Raw genomic sequence first — 26,322 nt, forward strand, 5'->3', positions numbered from 1 at the left:
CCACGCTGGCTCATTGCCAATTCCTGCTCGCCTACTGTGCAGGATACAAACTTGTTAACCTCCTGTAGGAAAGGGCTCACCACACTCAGTCTGATGTAAGTTCGCATATCTCAAGAGTGATTACATATGGGACAAGAGTTGAAGTGCGGATCTTATCTAAAAAGAGGTTTTAACACAATAATTCATGTTATTTGTACTTGTGGGGTTTAGAATTAAATCCCCCAAACTATATTTCAAGCATATTAAGTTTAATATCTATTAAATGAGTGTACTGTTGTGTATAGTTTTACACCATACTGGATAGTGGCACAGGCCAAACTAAGAACAACATAATCATCCCCTTAACAGTGCTGCATAGTGTGTTAATAATATCTAACCAACTGGTAGCCAAAACCAGCAGAATACAGTACAAATATGCCTACAGATCTTAAATATTTTTCATTTAAAAAGGTACAGTACTGCATCTTACCACTGTAAAGACACAAAACAAAATAAAAACAGTACCCTAGTAAACCAGTGACCAAACTCACTGTTTTAGATTCTCAATTTGGATGGCATTCACCCAAGAGTTCTGAAGGAACTCAAATGTGAAACTGCAGGACTGCTAACTGTTGTCTGTAACCTATTATTTAAATCAGCTTCTGTACCAAATGACTGGAGGGTAGCTAATGTGAAGCCAATTTTTAAAAAGGGCTCCAGAGGACACCCCGGCAACTACAGGCTGGTAAGCCTGACTTCAGTACCGGGCAAACCGGTTGAAACTATAGTAAAGAACAAAACTGTCAGACACATAGATGAACGTAATTTGTTGGGGAATAGTCAACATGGTTTTTGTAAAGGGAAATTATGCCTCACCAATCTACTAGAATTCTTTGAGGGGGTCAACAAGCATGTGGACAAGGGGGATCCAGTGGATATAGTGTATTTAGATTTTCAGAAAGCCTTTGACAAAGTCCCTCACCAAAGGCTCTTAAGCAAAGTAAGCAGTCATGGGATAAGAGGGAAGGTTCTCTCATGGACTGGTAACTGGTTAAAAGCTAGGAAACAAAGGGTAGGAATAAATGGTGAGTTTTCAGAATGGAGAGAGGTAAACAGTGGTGTCCCCCAGGGGTCCGTACTGGTCCCAGTCCTATTTCACATATTCATAAATTATCTGGAAAAAACAGCGAGGTGGCAACATTTGCAGATGATACAAAAACTACTCAAGACAGTTAAGTTCTAGGCAGACTGCGAAGAGCTACAAAAGGATCTCTCAAAACTGGGTGACTGGGCATCAAAATGACAGATGAAATTCAATGTTGATAAATGCAAAGTAATGCACATTGGAAAACATAATCCCAACTATATATATATATATATATATATAAAAAAAATGATGGAGTCTAAATTAGCTGTTACCACTCAAGAAAGAGATCTTGGAGTGATTTGTGGATAGTTCTCTGAAAACATCCACTCGATGTGCAGTGGCAGTCAAAAAAGCAAACAGCATGTTGGGAATCATTAAGGAAGGGATAGATAATAAGACACAAAATATCATATTGCCTCTATATAAATCCATGGTATGCCCACAACTTGAATACTGTGTGTAGATGTGGTCACCCCATCTCAAAAAAGATATATTGGACTTGGAAAAGGTTCAGAAAAGGGCAATAAAAAGATTAGGGGTACGGAACGGCTGCCATATGAGGAGAGATTAATAAGCCTGGGACTTTTCAGCTTGGAAAAGAGATGACTGGGGGCGATATGATAGAGGTCCATAAAATCATGATTGATGTGGAGAAATTAAATAAGGAAGAGTTATTTACTCCTTCTCATAACACAAGAACTAGGAGCCACCAAATGAAATTAATAGGCAGCAGATTTAAAACAAACAAAAGGAAGTATTTTTTCAATAACGCGCAGTCAACCTGTGGAATTTCTTACCAGAGGATGTTGTGAAGGCCATGACTATAACAAAGTTTAAAAAAGAACTAGATAAATTCATGGAGGATAGATCCATCAATGGCTATTATCTGGGATAGTGTCCCTAGCCTCTGTTTGTCAGAATCCAGGAATGAGCGAAAGTGGATGGATCACTTGATGAATCCCTGTTCTGTTCATTCCCTCTGGGGCACCTGGCACTGGCCACTGTCGAAAGACGGGATACTGGGCTAGATGGACCTGTGGTCTCACCCAGTATGGCTGTCCTTATTTCAAGCTGTTTATCAATTGGGGAGACTGAGTTCAGAGCCCAGATAACAGTTTGCTACTTTCAAGCAAACAGCTTGAACATTAAACATTCTTAAAATGTAGCATTCATCATGCTATTTGTCTCATTATTTCTGCTTAATGCAACACAGAAAAATTGCCCAGAAGCTTTTTTTGCACAATATGACCGGAACAATGAATATAATGGCGTAGTCTGGGGGTTTAGCCTCTTAGCAGGACAGTACCCTGGATGATTATTGCTGACATATACCCAAGAGAGACAGATGTCTGTATGGCAAAGTTACCAGTTTTTGATGTAGGTGCCAAATGTTCTTGTATTACACATTATTTTATGAGGTGCCTGACTAAGTGATTGTACGTTGTAAGATATCGTACATAGAATAGCTCAAATTTTCAACTCTGGTGTTTAAAGTTAAGTACCTAAGTGGACTGATTGTCAAAGATGTTGAGCATCAGCTGCTGCTACCAACTTGAAAATGCTAACCTGTATTTCCAAGCAGCAGTATTTCCCTACTCCCACCGCATATGGCTTTCAGACTGGCCCCGTTAAACGGTACTAATGACTAAGGACAAATATTCAAAACAATCTAAGTATGCAGTGTAGTTGTAACTGGTTGGTCCCAGGATATTACAGAGACAAGGTGGATAAAGTAATATCTATTATTCCACCAACTTCTGTTCAATAAAAGACATTACTTCCATCCACCTTATCTCTCTAAAACCATTTAAGTGACATTTAGGCACTTTTGAAAATATTACCCTATGGTTAGGATTTTCAAAGGAGCCCTAGGTTCTGCACCCCCAATTGAAAACAGTGGGAGTTGGGTGATTTGCTTCCATGGGGTCTTTTGAAAATTACAGTCCATGTGCTTGGGGATTATTTCCAGTTGTTTTACATGTTCCTAAATCCTGCAAGAAGGCCAGTTTTTTCTTATTGATGATAAGATCCCTGCTCCTGGACCTATCATCTTGAGCATCAGAAACTAATGATCACCAAATCTATAAAAGCCTAAAAATGGCAAAGGTAGAGGTGGTCAATATTGTTAAAAAAAAAAAAATCAAGCCTGATCCACTCTGATAGAGTTAAATTCAATCGTAGTAAATTGGTCAAATGAAACAACAGGGTTCACACCATGTCTGTCTGTCTGTCTGGTGTGTCTCTCACACACACATAGATGAGCTGGACTCTGATCACTAGGTTGAAAATAGTATCCAAAGTGTATTCATGAGTTTGCCAGAAGTGTGCAAGCAACCAAATTAGGCTCCCGTGATGCAAACATTTAGGCACATGTTTAGTTTCAATCACGTGCTTAAAGTTAAGCATAGAATCATGGAATATTAGGGTTGGAAGAGATCTCAGGAGGTCATCTAGTCCAACCCCCTGCTCAATGCAGGACCAATTCCCAACTAAATCATCCCAGCCAGGGATTTGTCAAGCTGGGCCTTACCAACCTCTTAAGGATGGAGATTCCACCACCTCCCTAGGAAACCCATTCCAGTGCTTCACCACCCGCCTAGTGAAATAGTGTTTCCTAATATCCAACCAAGACCTCCCCCACTGCAACTTGAGACCATTGCTTCTTGTTCTGTCATCTGCCACCACTGAGAACAGCTGAGCTCCATCCTCTTTGGAACCCCCGTTCAGGTAGTTGAAGGTTGCTATCAAATCCCCCCTCACTCTTCTCTTCTGCAGACTAAATAACCCCAGTTCCCTCAACCTCTCCTCGTAAGTCATGTGCCCCAGCCCCCTAATAATTTCCGTTGCCCTCTGCTGGACTCTCTCCAATTTGTCCACATCCCTTCTGTAGTGGGGGGACCAAAACTGGACACAATACTCCAGGTGTGGCCTCATCAGTGCCGAATAGAGGGGGAATAATCACTTCCCTTGATCTGCTGACAATGCTCCTACTAATACAGCCCAATATGCCGTTGGCCTTCTTGGCAACAAGGGCACATGGCTGATTCATATTTCGTCCACTGTAATCCCCAGGTTCTTTTCTGCAGAACTGCTGCTTAGCCAGTCGGCCCCCACCCTGTAGCGGTGCATGGGATTCTTCCTTCCTAAGTGCAGGACTCTGCCCTTGTCCTTGTTGAACCTCATCAGATTTCTTTTGGCCCAATCCTCCAATTTGTCTAGGTCACTATGGACCCTATCCTTACCCTCCAGTGTATCTACCTCTCCCCCCAGCTTAGTGTCATCTGCGAACTTGCTGAGGGTGCAATTCATCCCATCATCCAGATCATTAATAAAGATGTTGAAGCATGTGTGTAAGTGTTTGCAGGAGCAGGGCCTAAATCACAGAAATACATACTACTCTGAGGGACGAGGGGAGAGACTTACCTCCATTAAACTTAAATGTATTCCAATGAGGTAGGGCATCGGGGCACTGTGAAGAGAAACAAACAGCTTATTTATATTCAGATAATGCTGGAGATTGTAAACACAAACTTAAAAAAGCCAGCTGTAATATAGATAACAGGGATACAGGATTAAATTTTATTTAAAAATAGAAATCCAGATGCAACATTCCATTTGAGCCGAAAGACGTCACTTTTATTTTGAAGTCTTATCTCTTAATTTGAAAGCCACTGTCTCTAATTTAATAATTTTCCACTGCAGCTTGCAAGGTGAAGTTGTCGTTACTAAAAAATAGCAGTTAAAGGAGGGAAGCTACCAAACATATTATTATTTTATTATGAATACATCCAGAATGACACCATGGACATCTGTGGTTCCACTCTTCTTCAAATAATGTCATTTAAAGAGGTTTGCCCATGTGAAACACTGTGGTTAAATTACTTATATACATCACCCAATAGTTAGGACAAGCTCTTGATCCTTTGGCCAATGCATGCCAAGAAGAGAGCATTTTAATATTTAGTTATTGCTGAATTCAATAGATCCTGATACAGACTCCCATATTATAGAAAATAGTCCATCTAGCCCAGTATCGGTCTTCCGATAGTGGCCAATGCCAAATGCCCCAGAGAGAATGAACAGAAGAGGTAATCACCAAGTGATCCATCCCCTGTGACTCATTCCCAGCTTCTGGCAAACAGCGGCTAGAGACACCACCCCTGCCCATCCTGGCTAATAGCCATTGATGGACCTATAACAGCCTGTTTTTTGAGTGCTGACAAATGTGCTCAGCACAGTACAAAAGAGTAAATTAGCTCATCCATCGAAGACCTTTAACGTTCTGTATGCCTGATGAGAGTTACACACCTATATCTAAGTGCAGAATTTTGCCCTAAGCATCCATTGGTATAACGAACTTAGTGCCTTTTTAAACCCATTTGCTGAATAAATTCATTCAAGAGCATTGTAATTGTCTGGTTTCATCCACAAAGTAGTTGTTGGGGCATTTAGTGCACCGGATGAGGTACACCACACGCTCTAATAGGCATGTATAAGATCCATGGATCTCGAAAGGTGTGTTGTGGAGGGGTGCTGATCACTGTACCAATGGAGATATGTCTGCAGATTTTGCATCTGTTATGATGGCAGGGTTTGGTGCCACTTTGAGTTGGTGTGTCCTGGTTTGAGCTTGCTTCTGATGATGAGCCTGGTGAGGTTGGGGGCTTGTTTGAAGGCCAGAATAGGAGATTCAGGAAAGATTTCATTCAGGATGTAGTCCCCATTGAGTATGGGTTATAACTGTTTAATGATATGCTGTACAGTTGCCAGTGGAGGGTGGAAGTGGCAAGTAAGGTGGGGGTGCAGTGAGAGAGTGTTTTTTTTCTGTATTGAAGCAGGTTCTGTCGAGGTATTTGGGTGGCCCATTCCATGATGTGATGTACGTCTCTGGAGGAATGTCCTTGTTTGGTAAAGGTGGTTTTAAGTGTGTTGAGGTGCATATCCCAGACTTTCTTCTTGGAGTATATTCTGTGGTATCTGATGGCCTGGATGTAAATAACAGCTTTCTTGGTGTGTTTGGGTGGTTACTGGACCTGTGAAGTGTGGTGATCCTGGGTTTCTTGTCTACAGTTGTCTGTAGAGTTCCATTGTTGAAGCTGGTCCTGGTGTCCAGGATGTTGATGCTGGTGTGGGAGTGTTTTAGAGACAGTTTGATGGATAAGTGATAGTTGTTAAAGTTGTGGGAGAAATCTATGAGGCAGTTTAGGTTGTCTGTCCAGAGGATGAAAATATTATTGATGTATCTCAGGTATATTATTGGTTTTATGGTGCATTTGTCCAGAATTTTTTCTCCAGGTGGCCCATGAAGAGGTTGGCATAGTATCTAGTGCTGTTCCCACAGTTTCCACAAAGTGTTTGTTGTTGACTGTACACTTTTTTGGGGTGGATATCTGAGTTTTGTCTGTTGTCTTGTAAATATTTGAGGCAGGCAGTGATGCTGTCATTGTGAGGGATATTAGTGTATAGGGAGGTGACATTTATGGTGACAAGGACAGTATTCTGAGAAAGACTGTTAATATTACAGCGTTTTTGGAGGAAGTCAGTTATGTCTTGGAGGAAGCTGACTCTAGTGTGGTGATTGGTTTGAGGATGGTTTCTATTATGAGTCCTGATATTCCTTCAGTTAGAGTGCCATGGCCAGAAATGGTGGGTCTGCCTGGGTTCCCTTATTTGTGTATCTTGGGAAGCATGTAGAAGATTCCTGGGATGGGTTCACGGGGGATGAAGTTGTAGAATTTCTCTTAGAGTTGTTTGGGGATGGATTTGAAGATATCCTTAAATTTCTGGGTGAACTGGGCTGTGGAGTTGTCTCTGAGTTCTTTATAGCAGGTGGAGTCAGAGAGTTGTCAGTTGGCCTCGTTGACGCAGTCATTGTGGTTCAGAACGATGTTGCCACCCACCACTGCTTTGTCTGATGGTTTGGTCACTATTTGGTGCTTGGATTTCAGGGACTGTACAGTTGTCCTCTTGGCAGTGGAGAGACGGTGGTGGATGTGATGTTTGTTAAGGATTTCACAGTCAATTTTTTTCCTGAAGCAATCAATGTAATTCTTAAGTGTGTGGTATCATCTACTGTGGGGTGTCCAGTCAGGGCATGCTTTTTTCTGATGACTGTTGGTGGGGACCTGGTAGTTGTGGGTGGTGAAGTCCTGGTTGCGAAATAATTCTTTGAGATGGAGTTAGTGAAAGAATTCTTCTAGTTCTCCACATGTTAGTATAGTATCAGGTTCTGCGATGGGACAGAAGCTCAGTGCGTTGGAGAATATGGGTAATTCAGCTCCAGTTAGGGGTACTCTTGATAAATTGATGGTGTTGGGGTCCATGTAGTGAGTCCTGGTGCCATGGTTTATCCTAGAAGAGAAGTTCTGTGGATTGAGGAGGAGTTGTAGTTTATTTCCCTTTTTGTATTTGTGTTGGATGGCTGTCATCAGGTTTTTTGGATAGTTGTTTTGCGTTTCTTGCATGATCTCCAGGTAGGTTTCCTGATTTTTTCTTTCCAGGGTGTGGGTGTATGATGATTTCTTGTATGAGGTGGTCCCTTCTGGAGCATGTGAGGTGCAGGAAATTGTTCCTCAGTTTTTCTGAAATCCTTCTGCAGAGAGAGTACATATTGGAGTACATTTGGAGTCATATATTGTGGTCAGAGAGATAGGGTTTTGCTTCTTGCATTTGCTCAGAAAATAGATGTCACTTCCTTGCCATAACAGATGCAAAACCTACAGATATAGCTCCACTGCTACAATGATCAATACCCCTCACAACACACCTTTCAAGATCCAGGGGTCCTACACAAGCCTATCACAATATGTAATGTACTTCATCCAGGGCTAAATGCCCCAAGAACAACCATGTGGGTGCAACCAGACAATCACTGTGCTCTTGAATGAACTCACACAGAAAAATATAAAAGACAAACACCATATCTGGGCGAACACATCTCACAAAACAATCACTCCGTATCTGACCTCTCAGTCCTTGTCTTCAAAGGAAACCTGCACATCACCTTCAAAAGACAAGCCTGAAAGCTTAAATACATAACTTTGCTAGACACTAAAAATCATGCTCTTAATAAAGACACTGAATTTATGGCTTATTACAACAATCCGTAACCCACTAACCCTCCCCCCTTTTTTTGTCCTCTGGCTGCAGCGGTGCTCCCGGGCCACTTCACCTTGAATCATCCCTTAAAATGTGTGTTAATTACTTATGCTAAACAATCTGTTCCACCTTGTATTTAGTTGTGACGCTCCAAGTACCTTTCCCAGGCCTGAAGAAGAGCTCTGTGTAGCTCAAAAGTTTGTACGTTTCTCCAACAGAAGTTGGTCCAATAAAAGATCTATTACCTCCTCCATCTTGTCTGTCTTATATCCTGGGATCAACATGGCTACAACAACATAGGCACAACATCTTGTTTTATTACCAAAAGAGGGTAAAATGCTACTAATTTGATTTTGGATATTAAATTCTTGTAGATTCACTAAAAAGTTTAGTTCACCTTTAATCTTAAATAAAAGTGAAAGGACTTGTAGTGACTTGGTTTAAAATAACCACTATAGAGCCTTCTTATCAAGTGTAGACAGAAGCTCATAAAAATGTAGTGTTGGAAGCATTAATTGAAGATGCTATTAAAATCCTATGCATTACTGCTTTGTCTCACCACTATACAAATAGTTTGACTAATTTGTATATTGATCTTCTCTATCTGTCATATAGTTTAGCACCAAAAGGCCAAATCAGGATTGCTGCCCTATTGTGCTGGGTGCCATAGTAACACGGATAGAGAGGCAGCTCCTGCCCTGGACAGTACACAACCAACATTTTTGATTACCTTTTAAAGAGACATTATATATGAATTTTCAGTATCCTACAACAAAACTTCTAGGTCTCATTAAAGTGATGAGGTAGCATATTGCACATCAATTAACTTTGGAGACCCCAGTAAGAACACTCCTGTTTTTTTCCCCATTGTGCTCCAATGCAGTATCTTAAAGTGAGTTCCCACTTACCAGAGAGATTACTACCTCAGAAACTCACTCAATGAGAATTCTGGGGTTCATGCTTCACTGGGAGATCTACAAGTTAGCAGTAGTGTTTGAAACCACTCTTGTATGTTGCAGCTTTTGCCATATTACAAGTGTACACATTAATGTTCAGAAAACATCAAATTGGAAAGTATTTGTCATTTTGCATGTTTTAATTGTAGGAAATAGATATTTCTTTCACACATACTGCTTCTTTTCTAATGACCGCATTCCAGGGGCAAGAAAATACCCAACAATTTTACACTCAAAGTGTAAACCATCAGTTTAGCTGCAAGCTGCACAAATGCTCAACTTCCCTGTGTGCCTAACTGTGCTGCCTCAGCCTTCTCCAGTGTACACTCAAATGAATGTGTTTCTAATTAAGTAGCTTCAAGAACACGACAGCTTCAATGTCAAAAATACAAAGTCTGAACCTCGGCAGGAAGTCTTAAGACTGCAAACGTCTCATCTAGTGGAACTTTGGCTAAAGTAATGAAAGGAAGCAGGAAGGGTGCACTACTCCAGAAAACTGGACATTTATTAATGTGTCCAGAAGCATAGCCTGTCATAGATCATAGAAAAACTGAAATCTGTAAAAAGTTAATTAATAGTATCATGCCAATCTTTCAGTCTTCCACAGTTAATCAACATGGACTAGGGAGAATAATATATTTAATAAGAATGTCAGAACTGCTGAAATCAGGTGCCAACAAGTGAGATGCTAAGAAGTTGTAAAACAGATATAGCCTAAGAAATTTGGAATTAAATAACTAGGTGATAGATTGCCTAACCAATTTATTAATATGAGGGATCTAATTTAAAAGAAATATAGCACTTAAACATGTTAGTGTGGGGGCGAGGGGTTATAGTGATCAGATTTAAAAGGTAATATGTTGTTATTTATTATTTGTATTGCTGTACTGCTTAGGAGCCCAAGCTACGGACCAGGCGCTATACAAACACAAAGCAAAAAGACAGTCCTTGCCCCAAAGAGCTTACAATCTACTTATAAGATAAGAGATAACAGAGGGATGCAGACATTAGTGTCATGGAAAAGAAGAGTTTTAAGGGGCGGGGGGGAGGTTTGAAGAAGGACAATGTGTTAGTTTTGCAGAGGTTTACAGGGAGTTCCTCTCTACTGTGTGGAGCAGCACAGGAGAAGGCACGAAGATGCTTGTTTGAAAATTTAATAAGTGAGTGATGGAAGCTGGCACAGTGAGCCAATTGGAGAAAGATGTCAAGATCTCGAGAGTGAATGAGAGATGATAGGTAGGATGGGGACAGGTCATGAAGAGCTTTGAATGTAAAGATAAGTAGCTTATGTTTGATTCAACAGAGAAGTTGGAGCCAGTGGAGGGGTTCAAAGTGAGTGGTAACACGGTCAAAACAACAGATTAGGACAGCAGCTCTCAAACTGTGGGTCGCAACCCCATTTTAATGAGGTCGCCAGGGCTGGCTTAGACTTGCTGGGGCCTGGGACCAAAGCCCAAGGGCTTCAGCCCTGGGCACCAGGACACAGGTTACAGGCCCCCTGCCTGGGGTTGAAGCCCTTGGGCTTCGGCTTTGCCCCTTCCTCCCACACCAGGGGGTTGGGATGGCTCAGGCTTCAGTCCCCTTCCTAGGGTCGCATAGTAATTTTTATCGTTCAAAGGGGTTGCGGCGCAATGAAGTTTGAGAACCCCTGGACTAGGGAAATGATCTTTGCAGCAGCATTCTGAATGGATATGAATGAGGCCAGGTTGCATTTGTCAGGGCCAGAGAGAAGGCTGCTGCAGTAATCAAGACACAAGATGATGAGAGCCTGGATAAGCATTTTAGCTGTGTGAATAGAACAGTAAAGTTGTGTGTGAGAAATATTATGAAGAAATAATTGGCATGATTCAGACTGGATGTGAGGACCTAGAGCAGGGGTAGGCAACCTAGGGCACGCGAGCTGATTTTCAGTGGCACTCAGACTGCCCGGGTCCTGGCCACTGGTCCGGGGGGCTCTGCATTTTAATTTAATTTTAAATGAAACTTCTTAAACATTTTAAAAACCTTATTTACTTTACATACAACAACAGTTTAGTTATATATTATAGACTTATAGAGACCTTCTAAAAACATTAAAATGTATTACTGGCACGCGAAACCTTAAATCAGAGTGAATAAATGAAGACTCGGCACATCACTTCTGAAAGGTTGCCAACCCCTGACCTAGAGAGAGGTTTAAGTCCAAGATGGTGACCAGGTTACGGGCCCGAATTACAGGAAGCATGATGGTGTTGTCCATAGTGATTGAGAAAGCAAGCAGCAAGGAAGGCTTGGTGAGGTGGAGGGACTGGAGCAGGCACGGTTAAGAGCTCTCTTTTAGCCATGCTGGGCTTAATCATTCCTGAGGACATGTCAGAGAGAGAAGCTGAGATTTGAATTTGGACAGATGGAGACAGGTCTGAGTACAGAGGTAGACCTGAGTCCTTACCATAGAAGCTGTAGTTGAATTTGTGTCTGCAGATACGATTTCAGAGATAAGTTGTAGAGGGAGAAGAGAATGGAATAAAGGACAGACCCCTGTGGAACCCGCACAGAAAGTTGCAAGGGGGATGAGGAGGATCCTCTGGAGGACACACGGAAGGAGCTATTAGAAAAGCAGGAGAAGAATCAGAAGATGACAGAGATATGGAAGCAAAAAGTGGACAAAATAGCACAACTGACTGCATCAAAGACAGCTGACAGGTCAAGGAGGATGAGGATGAACTACTGGTTCTGAGCTTTGGCGAGAGTGGTTTCAGTGGCGTGCAAGTGGTGGAAGCTGGATTGGAGAGGGTCTAAAATGGAACTGGAGGAAAGGAACTCCAGACAGACTGTAAATAGCAAGTTCAAATGAGCTCAGAAACTAAATGGATTAGTAGTAGGTGAGGCAAGCAGGGTTAGGGATGAGGGGTTTTTGGTTTTTTTTGTTTTTAAGATAGGAGAGACTAAAGCGTGCTTGTATTATGATTAAGGCCCTTCCAATTTCACGACTGTGAAAGGTGTGTCATGGACCGTGAAATAAACCCTTCCCCATGAAATCTGATCTTCCCGATGCTACTATGAAAGCCCCACCAAGGGGCTCCTAGCTGCAAGTCCTGGCTGGGCTGTGGAGGGACAGGACTTGTCCTTCCCCTGCACGGCTGCTCTCACTCTCAGGGGGAGATCAGACCCACCTCAGAGTGCCTCCCCCTGCTACAGGAAGCTCTGGGGCAGGGCAGCAGTTGGAGGAGGTTTGTGGATGTGGGTTCCATCTCCCACTGCTGCTGGGAGTGCCCCAGCCAGTCTGGGAAGGGACAAGACTTCCTCTTCACCTGCACCAGCTGCTCGGGTGGGGGGGGGAGGGGGGAAGAGAGGGAGGAGAGAAGAACAGACTCACCTCCAGTTACCTTTTGGGTTTACAACATCATGAAATTTCAGATGTAAACATCTGAAAACATGAAACTGACCAATTAAAAAACCCTCTGGCCGTGAAACTGAGCAAAATGGACCATGAATTTGGTAGGGTCCTAATTATGAGGGGGGAAAGCCAGAGGAGAGAGAGAGAGAGAGAGGTTAAGGAGAACAGTAAGAGGAGGGATGAGAGAGGATACAAGGGAGATAAGGAGATGGGATGGGATCACTGAGAGAAGTGTAGGGTTCAGAGCGGGAGAGAAGATGAGAAACTTCTGTATATCACCCTATTCTGAAAAATTAAAATAAATTAAAATTGAAAAAAGCTAATAAATATAGATCTTATCCGTCAAAATTATATACAAAAAATTGAATTCTACCAACCCTACTCATAAGTGTGTGGTGAACTTTAGTGGCAGACATTAGTTGTGGATATAGAACATACAACAATCAAAGCATGTGGGCGAAAGTCACATGGTGCAGACACATGACAGTTTCTCTCACACTTCAGTTTTCACCTACTGTGGACATCCTGCTCTTCCAGTCCCACAGCCATGAATACCAATTGCACAAAGATGTTTGGTGGCAGCCAACACCTATTAAATCCCAGATTAACAAAGCACTAATTCCAACCACACTTTTTGCTTAAGCAATATGAATGCCTGGATCTTTTTTTGGCATAAAAAGAAGATTGGCCATTGTTTGCTTCACTGTTTGCTGTATCATTTCCCAAGGAGAACAGGGTTATTTATAATCAAATGAGTTGTACGGGTAAATATCAAATAATAAGAGTAGCAATGCGTAAGCATGAATATGGATATTGTGTATTTAATGGCTTCATATTGCCATTCGTTGTAACTGCATTTTTACAATTTGTTTAATTCCTTCCCTCCGGCCAACTAGAGACCCCTTAATTATTTTCCCAAGAGGTGAGCAACTACTAATTGGAAGAGAGGCAGGTGAAATAGAAGGACATTTCTGCTTAAGTGCTAATTTAAAAAAAAAAATACTGCCATTCAAGACAAAATGAAATTTAAAAACGACTGACATCAAGAAGATACATAATTTACAGCTCCCTAGGGATTTGTGCAACTTTGTTCGATTATTCTAAGGAAATGGGTAGTTACCATCACAAGTCACAGATCATATTTACTCTATTTGTGTCCTACCTGAGGTATAAACATAGTGTTATTCTGCACCCTTACTCACGCTGAGTAGAACCTTACTCTGCAAGCAGTCCCACTGATTTTCCAAGGAACTATCCACTGAAGGGTGGCAGAAACTGGCCCAAAACTTTTATTTGATGCAAATTAGAAACACTATTTTTTAAATTTTAAAGTGGATGAACCTAGAAAACATTGCAACAAAGGAACCAAAAGAATTATTACATGGAGCATTTAACAAGCACAGGGATGTACCAGTTTGGCCCAAGATATCTAGTGGCAGGTTCGTGCAGGAGAGCAGAGTTCAAGGTCTGAGCTCAGTCTCTTGATCAGCAGGGATTATCCTCGCTGGCCAGATAAAAGAGCACACCCCAACCACGTGGGGATTTTGAAAGGGGTGTGTGTAAAAAGAAGACTGCTCACTAACAGACACACTTGTTCCACAGTTGCTGCAGAGTGGTCTGAAAAGGTGGCTCTCAACTTGCTACTGGGTAAGAATATGCAGGAATACCAACTGCTGACTACTCTATCAAGGGTTATAAATGCTGGTTTATTCACCTTAGAAGAGATCCTGTTCTCTTTGGCAGAGCCCCCACAACACAATCAGGGACCTTGTATTCTGGGCAACAAAGACACCAGCCCATTTTATAGGGCTTAGGGAAAGACAGATTCTCCCTCCAGGCTAAGTTAAAGGAGAGAGAAAACACAAAAGGAGGAAGAATGGGGGGGAAGAAGAGGGTAATTTTCTAGTGGAAACTGGTCATGGCACCAGTGAGCAACTTGCAGGAAAAAAAAAAAAACACCAAACCACCCCACGATTCTTTCATTGATATAAAAATATTGGTAACTTCCACTTGATTGCTATTCAGAGACAGGCTGGCCAGGGACATGGGCCACAGATGCTAGTGCAGACACACTGGCTATATGCATCAGCATCTCAAGCCCTGGTACTCTTGTCATTTGCTGCCATGCCACTGATCTCAACAATATTGGTTCAAACATCTCCCCTATCATTCTGCTTTCCAAAGAAAGAGGAATCTGGCATGAAGGTATAAAATCTAAAGCCTGGAGAACCTCAACGTTCACCATATTGAACTTAAATTCTTTCCCCGTGGAGAAGGTACAGCAAAACTGCTCATAACCAAAAAACAGACCTCACTACCACTCTCTCCATGAGTAAGAGTTAAAGCTGGAAGTTAACTGGCAAGGAGCACATGACTGAAGTCCTCACTGGTATAAGCGAGTAGCACGATGGTCTCGCTACTCCATCTCCTTCAGTACAAGCAATAATCTTGATAGAACAGACAGATTCTTATGCCATAAGCAGAGATTTCTGGAATTTTTGGCTCTATACACTGCCACATGAAATAGGTATTTAGCTCAACATAAAAGAATGGGGTATTTTTGGTCTTGAAGAATCCTTCCAGGTATAGAAAGGTAGAAAGGAAGGCAAAGATGAAGTCTTGACTCCTTATAAAGAGGAAAATTAGAAGGATGCAGATGTGAGAGAGAGAAGTGAATGCTCCAGCTAAGACAGGGGTTCTCAAGCTGGCGGTTGCGAGGTTATTATATGGGGGACACGAGCTGTCAGCCTCCACCCCCAAACCCCACTTCACCTCCATCATTTATAATAGTGTTAAATATAAAAAAAATGTGTTTTTAATTTATAAGAGGGTCACTCTCAGAGGCTTGCTGTGTGAAAGGGGTCACCAATACAAAAGTTTGAGGACCATTGAGCTAAAAAAAAACAACAACAAAAAAATAGCACCATCTTCCTTCCTCAATTGTGAATTTTTGGGCATCAAGTAAGGTGTTCTTAAATGACTGTCAATTATCATTCACATCTTTCTGATTAAATTCTTCCTCCCAGCTGATTTGGCTCATAAGTGTTTTCAGCTTTGTGAAAGTGGCCCTATTAAAGAACAAACGATATATTGCTGGTCTGGACTTTATTCTGCTTACACATTATAAGTGTGATCAAGTCATGATCACTTGTACTTAAGATAACGTTAATTTTTTGTTCTGTGATCAGTTTATCTGTTAGGACAAGGACTAGTAAATAATTCCCATGTTGGCTGCATTATTTTTTGAGTTAGGATGTGAAACATTTACTAGAATGGAAGCGACAAGCATGTTTTCAGATATTTACAAAAGCTGGAGATGTCTGGCTCCTTTTATTTTTCTCTACCATCTGCTTTAGTTTCTCCTCTTTTAAATTCTTATGTCACAGCTGCAAAGTAAAGAACCAGACAGTAACTGAAGTTAAAATTAAATCAAAATTAAAGCCTCAAGTTTAAAAATAAGTCAATTCCAGTTAATTTCCCCTAAAATGCAAAGGCCCATAAAGTAAAAGCACAGCTTTGGAGTAGACAGTAAGAAGTCGATTTATTAGTTTTCATGGCCAAAATCACCTTTCTCAGTTCACACAGTTACAAAATAGATGGAAGTTATTTTGGGAAACATATTTATGGCACATAAATTGGTGCTAAATTGATTTATTCAGACAATTACAGTGTGTGATTACTACTCTAATTAAAGTTCACATCAGGCTAAGATAATGAGTTGTGTTTGTGAATGTGCAATTAGAGTCTTCCTGATAATTATAGGTTTTAAAATCATACTTTTAGCCCCCTAGCTTGTTCATTCGTTATAGTCACAGGCTGAAATGCCGTGAAAGAGTCAATTCAGCCTGGCTCAGCTATTTGTATCTTTATTTCTTTTCGTACATGGCCTATGTTTTTGCTTTGTGCACACCTGTGCTCCCAACTGCGGGGTCCGGTCTTAGCCCCTTTTAACATGTCTTTGTCAGGAAGTCAATGAATACCTAATCTTCAAACCCAGTGTAAAAGCCTCTTGTGGCCCACACCGTTGTCCTGAAAACTCCTAGCAGCATGTACCTGAAGAAAAAACTGGCATTAGCAGCCTTCATGTGTTAATTACACATGCAAAGCCTATTATGCACAGAAAGGGCACCTGCTGGCAGTGAAAATGACTAGAATCTGCCCTTCCTGTGCAGTGAGTAAATTGAAGGTTCATTTCTACAGGAGATAATAGTTTTTAGATTCCATTCCGTGTATCCCCGACATGGGCATGTACTTAACATTTAAATCATCTGCAGAGGAACAAACCTCCTTTAAATTTACATGTTTCAGGCTCCTAGCACTTCACTTAAAACGCTAGTTATCCCTGCTGGTTCCTTACTTAGAAGCACTGCATAGGCTTTTGCTAAGAATGTGAAGAAAAGTCACAGAGAAGAATATAATAAAGCTATTAGCATAGACTCCAGTTTCTTGAGATTTATGGATCCTGATCGAAGCCACAGAAGTTAGCTTAAGGTGATAAAATTAAATTTTGATTCAATTATCTGTTTTTCTCAATAGCAGTTTTTTTATTTAACCATCACTGCATTTTCTGTTCTTTAAGTGGTCAAATACACCCACTGATTTTTTTGGTTGTAACACATTTACTGGTGAAATGTCAAAAAAATCATTAAAACAGAAAAAAATATTTAGCACAAAAGCATGCAAAGCCACTGATGGGTGGATGCTTGATCTAACTAGTAGCAGAGTTCTGGCCACTAGTTATTAGATATGTATTTCCACTGTATTTTATTTCAGGAATTGTAGGTAGGTATTTTGTGGCAGACTATATGGTGCCGTTAGTCTGAGTGTTCCTACAGCAAGTGTGTTTAACATGCACTTCTTCCTATGACTCTGAGGCATGATATGCATACTCAGACTGTCTTGGCTATTATAATTGAATATATATTGTTTCAAGCACAACATTTAAGGCAGGTCAGAGACAGTAGAGACTAATTTTTTGAGTAAAAATATATCCCACACTGTTCTGTGGCTATGGAGCGTTTGGTATGACACTATTCATATGAATTTACGTGAACAGGAACAGTTCTTAATTCACACACCTCCCCAATCATACAGTGAAGATGACTTTTGACTTTCAGCATTAAAACTGAAGGATTGACAGCATCTCAACTGGAGGTCACAATCAGGGTTAAGTAGGCACTTTTCAGCATATACATTTTTATTCACAACATCCCCAGTTCCTTTGCCCCCTCTTGTCAGTTTCACTTCACTCCCTGGTGTAAAATTAACATGGAGCAGGGCAAAGCTAAGTAGGAATGGAAAATGGAAGTGATTAGGAGCAGCATGAACTTAACAGGCAAGTTTTAGGTGTGTTGCCAGTTTAAAAAAAGCCAAATTGCAGAAGCTTTTCTTAAAATGTGGCATAGTATGTGATCATGGAGTCAAAGATTATATCATAATGCATGCACACAAGGAGGCCAAATTAAAATTGCACAAATCTTGCATTTCCTAATTTTTGAGAGTTGATTTTGCAACCTTAACAATGTTCTTTTAACATAGCTTTTGTAATTATTTATACGGTGCTCACAATGTGCTAGATACTGTACTGACATAAAGGAAGACAGTCCCTGCCCTAACGAGCTTGACTTGTTCACAAGCCTGGAACTCCTTATGCTATTCAGCTTGGGCTGTGCCCTCGATTACTTCAGCCATCCTTCTGCCTGTTTTTGGGAAGGGTATCACTGTCTCTTTGCACTTGCTGACAGGCTGTTAACAGTACTCCTCCCTCACATTCTTCGAGCTCAGGTTCAGATTCCCACCAAGTCATCCAAGACCAGGTAACCCCAACACAATAGTCGCCATAGCCCATCTCACTTTTCAAGTTAAAACATAGTTTATTGTTGTGAGATACAAAATAAAAGGGAATTGCAAACAAAATAAGAGGTCATAAATAGACAATAAATACTGTGAGACCAATTTCCATGAGAAGTATAGCTATCTGGGCTCTGCGCTTTTTGACCGGCATTAGTTAAACCCTTACATATTATACAGGTCTTTTTGTGGGGACTCGGCTGTTGCAAATGTTCTTGTAAACCTTGTCTGCACTAGGAATTGTATCTGTTCCTGACAATAGATGATGTCTGCAACAGGGGTAGTTGAACCAGCACTTTAAAAAACAACATACATTCAACTATGACGGCTGACAGGACCAAATTATGTTTAGCACATTTTCAAAACCATTGCTGTGGCATGCTCTTTGCAATAGGAGAATAAATAGCTTCCTTCACAAATCCTGAAGCTGCCACTAAGGGTCTGTCTACATGGCAAAAATAACCCTGCAACAGCAAATCACAGAGCCCAGGTCTACAGACTGGGGCTCATGCGATGGTCCTAAAAAACAACCATGTAGATGCCCCAGCTCTGCCTGGAGCTTGGACTCTGAAACCTAATCTCTTCCCCAGGCTTCAGAGCCCAAGCTCCAGCCCAAGCTGGAATGTCTACACGGCTATTTTTAGTGTCACAGTATGAGCCCAAGTTTATAGTCCCAGACTCGGATACTCGCTGCTGCGAATGGGGGGTGTGTGTTTGGGATGGAGAGGAAGGTGGCCATGTCGGTGTACGCTAAGGTCAACTGGCATATAAAATGACTTTCCAATGAAGAACAGATTTGATAGTTATACTACACCTCCCACATGCACATGGTGGACCATCTTAAAAACATTCTTTGCTGTCACATCTTCTTCAAGGAAGGCAATGATCGTTTGTGTAGAAACCTGCATATGTTTTGTCAAATGATAAGAAAAGTGCCTGGATTGAAGATTTAATGGAGTCTTTCCTACAAGAATGTACTAAGGGCCCTTCTAAAAATCTAGAAAAGTGCTTGAAATGTTTCTTTCTATGGATATATACCAGGCAGCTGCTTGTCAGGCATCCTTTGTACGTTGTCACTGTAAATGTATTTATTCTTAATTTGACCCAAGCAAAGGCTTAGGTTGACAGATTGAATAATGAAGAAAAATGCAAATGATTCCAGGCTGAAACTTTCTAGCTTGATGGAAAATTGGCGTGAGCAGCAAAGAGCATCTTGGGAGTTACAGGAAAGCTTACGGAGTTCACGTATGGGAGCATCCAGTGTCAAAGAATTCCTGCTCTCTTTCCCTTCCATAGGAAGCTATAACTCTATGCTAATAGAGCAGGAGAGACAGAAAAGGTTTACATCCTCTCCCAAATAACGTATCAATTTCTAAACTCACACTGCAAAATAGAAGGTTGTAACAGGAAAGTACCAAAGAAAAAATAAACTGACAAATCAAGAAAGCAATGGGAAAATAGGAGTTATCTGTTTCTGCCTGTATCATTTATTTTTGGATTCTTCTTGATTTAAAATTTAACAGTTAAACAAAATCTATGCTGTAATAGTGAATCCTGAAGATCTAAAATTAGTATATAGTAACATTCTATAGTAATAGATCATGTTAGAGTAACTCATAAGACTGGTGCTATTACATTATGCTATGAAAACAATGTATTTGACTTACTCAATCAACTACTTATTTAACAGACACATATAAATTTTTAGATTAACAGTTACACCATAAAAACACTTAAGCCTTAAAATGCAGAGATTCATAAAACTGTTGTGTATCTAAGTGATCTACAGTCTTACCAGCAGTAGTCCAATAGATGCGGGGGCAGAACAGGAATGTAAACATGTTGCCAGAACATTGGGTAGAGCATAGCTGCAGACCCATGAATGCAGGCAGTTAACTGAAAGATATAAATCAAAACAAGATCATAAATAAGATAAAAGTTAAGCTTAAAAGAAATGGCTGGCCAAAAAAACAAATAAATCAAAGTAAAATAAAATAATCGGTTAGAAGTAGCAATTGTTTTTCTCTCTGAAGATTTGATTACAGAACATACATTGCACTGGTAACAAATGCCAGTGATGGGTGGAGTAATACTGGTTCATGATGATTGTTGTTTGACTTAATTTTGTTAATATCAGAGTATATTTTGCCCAACACACACAACCTGAAGACAGCATTTCACATCTTCCTCAAAGCAACAGAAGCAGAGAAACAAAATCAGGGCAGAAGGGAAGAGAGAGGCAATAAAAAATGGCAGAAAAAGCCTGATCCTGGCAATTTCCACCTAGTGAGTAGCTTAGAGATGTAATGAAACAACAGCATAAATATTAAGGAAGGGGGGAAAAAAAGCTGTTACCTCAATAGTACAGTAGGAACTTGGGACTAATGAATCGTAAACAGCATGGGTTTCTCTAAAACAATTCACGCCAAGCAAATTGATCATTTTGGCTACAATTACTGAATAAGCGGGTAAAAGACAGAGTGTGTTCCTGGACTTCAGCATTTGATCTACTCACTATCACAATTTTTCATTAAAAGTTAATTCAAATTGGCTTGGACATTGACAGAAACTGAGAACTAAAGATAAATGGCAATCAAGCTGTGGGAAGGTGCCTACTAGGGTGCTGGAGGAGTTGATTTGGGTCCCAACCTTAAAACACAAGAAAGCAGAAAAGGTCAAAACCCTGCATGAGCAGGAAGTAATATTAATATTAATAATTATTAGCATTTGTATTACTATAGCACTTAGGAACCCTAGTCATGGACAATCATCCCACTGTGTGTTAGACACAGTACACACACAAAACAAAAAGTCCCTGGCTCCAAAGAGCTTACAATCGAAGAATAAGAGAAGAGACCACAGAGGCATACAGACAGATAGTGGAATACAAGGAAACAATTAGACAGTATTGGTCAGCATAGCAGGCAGTGAATGAAGGGATTTATCCTGGAAAATAAAGCTAATACAAACTTGTTTTGGGGAAACAATTCAAAATTCAGATAAATCAATGCAAATGGAGACAGATACTTTGAAAAAAAGTTATACTGAAAGAGAGCAAGGGATGATTGTGGACACCAAACAACCTAGATAAGAGCTATCTTCTCATTTGGGAGCTGCACACAAAGAGGTATCATGGCCCAGGATGACGTCATGTCCCTTGTGAGCACATACCTAGAATAACACTCAGCTGATAGTACAAGAAATAATTTAAATGAAATTAAAAGAAATGCAGCAAAATGTTTAAAGGACGGGAGGAACAGACTTCTGAGGAAAGACAGAGTCAAATACATACAGTTTGACTAAATGACGACAAAGTAAAGACAACACTCTCTATAAAAAGAACGAGGAGTATTTGTGGCACCTTATGGACTAACAAATTTATTTGGGAATAAAACCCACTTCATCAGATGCATGGAGTGGAAAATATAGTAGGAAGACACACACACACACCATGAAAAGATGGGGGTTGCCATACCAACTCTAATGAGACAAATCAATTAAAGTGGGCTATTATCAGCAGGAGAAAAAACATTTGTAGTGATAATCAGGATGGCCCATTTCAAACAGTTGACAAGAAGGTGTGAGTAACAGTAGGGGGGAAAATTAGCAAGGGGAAATAGTTTTTAGTTTGTGTAATGACACATCCACTCCCAGTCTTTATTCAAACCTAATTTAATGGTGTCCAGTTTGCAAATTAATTCCAGTTCTGCAGTTTCTCATTGGAGTCTGTTTTTGAAGGTTTTTTGTTGAAGAATTGTGACTTTTAGGTCTGTACTTGAGTGTCCAGGGAGGTTGAAGTGTTCTCCGACTGGTTTTTGAATGTTATAATTCTTGACGTCTGATTTGTGTCCATTTATTTTTTTGCGTAGAGACTGTCCGGTTTGGCCAATGTACATGGCAGAGGGGCATTACTGGCACATGATGGCATATATCACATTGGTAGATGTGCAGGTGAATGAGCACCTGATAGTGTGACTGATGTGATTAGGTCCTATGATGGTGTCCCTTGAATAGATATGTGGACAGAGTTGGCAATGGGCTTTGTTGAAATGGGCCATCCTGATTATCACTACAAAAGTTTTTTTTCTCCTGCTGATAATAGCCCACCTTAGTTGATTTGTCTCGATAGAATTGGTATGGCAACGCGCATCTTTTCATGTTCTCTTCCTTCTGTATTTTCCACTCCATGCATCTGATAAAGTGGGTTTTCGCCTACAAAAGCTTATGCTCAAATAAATTTGTTAGTCTCTAAGGTGCCACAAGTACTCCTCATTCTTTTTGCTGATACAGACTAACACAACTATCACTCTGACACACTCTCTATGTGTATCTAAAAGGTGTACACTCCAAGGACATGCAGGAGTTTAGGGTGACCTACAGACATAACGGAATGAAATAAAACAAAGGGAAAGTCAGAATGAACATTAGGAAGCTTGTCTTAACTGTGGGACTTATTAGGTTGCAGAGTAGTCTCTAGAAGGCAGTGGAGTTATCTGCAACTGGACAAGCCACTGAGTTATATATTGTACTACAGGGAACAAGTGATTGGCAGAGGAAATGGTCTAGGAGAGCTAACAGATCATTGTCTCTAATTTCAATTCTTAAACTAAGACTTACCTTGCAACACAACAAGGCACAACAGGCTGCCCCATCAGAATTCCATGTTGGGGAAATAAGTCTCAATTGTGAATCTAGTTTCTGTGGTTCGTGCCAGAGCCTTTAATGTATTTTCAATGCAGTTTTTGTTGGCTTGTTTTAACACATGGATAACTGTTAGTATGTGAACAACAAAACCTGTTTTTGGAGTTAACGTGTGGCTGATTGGGCATCAAGAATGAAGACAGGGACTATATTTTAAACACGTCTCATTTTTAGCCCATGGACTAAAACCTACTGAAGTCTAGGGATGAAACAGATTTGGATAAGCTGCGAGGATACAAGAGGAAATACTGAGACTCTCTGGAAGGGAGCCAAGGCTCTGTGCACCATGATACAGCCACACAAAACCAGTAGTGTTTTTTTAATGGCAAAAATGTAACCATAAAGGTGAATAAAAATAGACTTTACAATTTACAACTCAAAAAACAGATGTGGTTTTTTCTTCTTTCTTCTTCAATTTTTTGAAAATCACTCCCAGGTTGAGACCCTGTATGCCACGTATAAGCCCACAGTTGACTTTTATGACTGAGCTATATACCACTATGTTAGAAAGCCAAAGCCTTACGATATACACTATAGCTAGAGGAGAGATGTTAGAATATTTAACATTATTATATTTAAAATAAATAAATAATCTACCATAGTTACAGAACCCAGTACTGTAGTGCAACCCTGTGAAAAGTATTTGCCGATCTCATGGAATATGAATCCCTGCCTGTTTTGTGCCATTAGAGATCCATCTGTCTTGATTATTAGGGCCTCAGACTCTCCATTTCCTAATAAATTTACACTGGGATTCAGAGACTTATTGCTGATCACAACATCAAGAAGAGTTTCCCTAAACCTCTGACTGCTAGAAGCTGGGACTGGACGACAGAGGATGGATCACGCGATAATTTGCTCTGTTCAGTTCATTCCCTCTGAAGCATCTGGCACCGGCAACTGTCAGAAGATAGGATACGGGGCTAGATGGACCATTGGTCTGACACAGTATGGTCATTTTTATGTTCTTAAGGGTTACAGCAATTAGGTGAAGGAGGGAAACACACCATTTTCTATAATATTTCTGATAACTAAGACAAGAAAATATCTAAGGCCTTGGCTACACTTACCAGCTAGTTCGACGGCTGGAAATCGAAGTTCTGGGTTCGACTTATCGCGTCTAGTCTGGACGCGATAAGTCGAACCCGGAAGTGCTTGCCGTCGACTGCGGTACTCCAGCTCGGCGAGAGGAGTACCGCGGAGTCGACGGGGGAGCCTGCCTGCCGCGTGTGGACCAAGGTAAGTTCGAACTAAGGTACTTCGACTTCAGCTACGTTATTCACGTAGCTGAAGTTGCGTACCTTAGTTCGAATTGGGGCGGGTAGTGTAGACCAAGCCTAAGAAGCAAATAGTATGCAATAGTATCTAATAGTATCTAATAGTATGCAAAACCCTGAGAAAGGGGATGGGAGGATTTTCTTGTCACCTATAAATGAGGCAATGGGAGAGGGTTAACCTTAAAATAGGACTGAACCATACAAAAAACCAATTGATTCTTTGGGATGTAATCAGCACAAAAATCCAAGGGTCCAAAAGTATTCAGTGTATCATACAAGAGTAATAACGTAGCAGTTTTAGCAATGTTTACGAGGGTATCACTTAGCGGTGTCTGACCTCTGCTTCTATGTTTAGGCCTCTCTCTATATTTTTACCCAGGCTGCACCCCATGAAGACTACTACTTTTGCTTTTCTATGTAGGTTTGTATAAGGTCACCTGTTATGTGGTATCTGTGAGTCTTCGAATGTCAGTAACTTGCCTTTATTAACAGAGGAACATGTGTATACAGGAAAAGTGAGGAGTCAAAGCCCTAGCTGGCTGCAAGAATTCTTTATGATACTGTGCCGTGAGAGCTCGTTTGGTGATTTTCCAAGTGTAACCAGTTTGTTGGAATCTCAAAACCTTTCTTTCCTGTTAACTTACTTAAATAGATACCATGCTTTTTGTGGATAGTGCACAGTGTTATTAAGAAAGAATCCCCAGTAAACACTCACTGTATTGGTTCAGTTCTAATTCTTAAAAACGTTCTTCAGTAACGTGGATTTGTCTGTCCTTGTGCTAGTCTCCATATGCCTGTTTCCCATCTTGACCATGTTTTATCAGTTTACCTGTTCTATTCCTTACGCACCACTCAAAACGAGACATTTAGGGGAAAGCACTATTCTAATACTAAGAACTTTATATAGTGCTGAAATGTACAGTGCACTTGTAAAAACATACAATAAGACACTCTCTGCTCTCGAGAGCTCACAATCTAACACAGCATTTCACAGCCAAAAGGGGTTTTAAAATTATTATTAGACTGTGATCTATATCACTGCCCTTGCATGTTGACCAGATCTTCAAGTATACGCATCTGTATTCATATTTCTTGTGCTGCTGTGCACAGATTGGTAGATTCACAATTATGGTAAAACACAGTTCTCCTTTGGAAACAGAAGGACATTTTTTTAAATTAGTAAATGGAGGAAACTACAGATTTGGAAGTTTGGTCCATATGCTTGACCAAAGCTCTTGGATATGGAAACTGGAATAGAATAGAAAACAGGCTTTTAAGCAAGACTGATGTCTAGATACTATAAATACAGATGCAGCTAGTTTGTAGATTTTTAGTACTTCCTGGACTATTTTAGATAATGCAGCAAGAATAGCATTTCCCAGTCTATTTTCACTTCTGGACCCAAATCAGGAAGTGCAATTATCCCTTCACCCCTCATATCACACTTCCTTGAAAAAAATCAGGAGCAGTTAAATATTTAGGTTTGATTCAAGTTTTGACCAAAGGGTTGGGTTACTTTTTCTGGACCCATTCACCCATCCCCACTTTCAGGTTGCAAACTAACAGTGGTTTACCAATGACTCTATCGAAGTTTATTTTATGTCCCTGAACGCTGAGATAAATCTGTTAAAAAATTCGCATTTAGGGGCATATTCTTAGTAGCCCCACCAACACTAATGGAGATCAAGCAGCTACTGCATCATGCCATGAGCTGAGAATATGTTTGTTAAACTAACACTTTGCCTGTATTTCTAAGTATCTATAATTTTCCTGGTAGAGGAACATTAATCAATTTGAAAAGCAAAGCTCATTGTTGATTTATTTTTAATTCTCTTTGAATCACTTGTAGGGACATGTGAGGTTGGGTTTGTAAAAGCAGAACTGTTATCATCAGCATTTAGCTTAAATTGGGTGGTGTCAAAACCCTGTTTCAAGTAA

At 40.5% G+C, this 26,322-nt stretch overlaps 1 protein-coding gene across 7 annotated transcripts in view; it reads right to left on the reverse strand.

Moving 5' to 3' along the window:
* Positions 1-26,322, reverse strand: part of DENND1A (DENN domain containing 1A) — a 358,648-nt gene that overhangs the window by 143,379 nt on the left and 188,947 nt on the right. For all 7 annotated transcript variants that reach the window (XM_034793394.1, XM_034793392.1, XM_034793396.1 and 4 more), the window contains exons 10-11: positions 20,202-20,302; positions 4,550-4,595 (exon numbers count right to left, since the gene is read on the reverse strand). In XM_034793394.1, the coding sequence (XP_034649285.1) occupies positions 4,550-4,595; positions 20,202-20,302 (147 nt within the window). The remainder of the gene's footprint in view (positions 1-4,549; positions 4,596-20,201; positions 20,303-26,322) is intronic.

This window comes from Trachemys scripta, chromosome 17 (genome assembly GCF_013100865.1).
Source record: "Trachemys scripta elegans isolate TJP31775 chromosome 17, CAS_Tse_1.0, whole genome shotgun sequence".
In the NCBI taxonomy this organism is placed as follows: Eukaryota; Metazoa; Chordata; order Testudines; family Emydidae; genus Trachemys; species Trachemys scripta.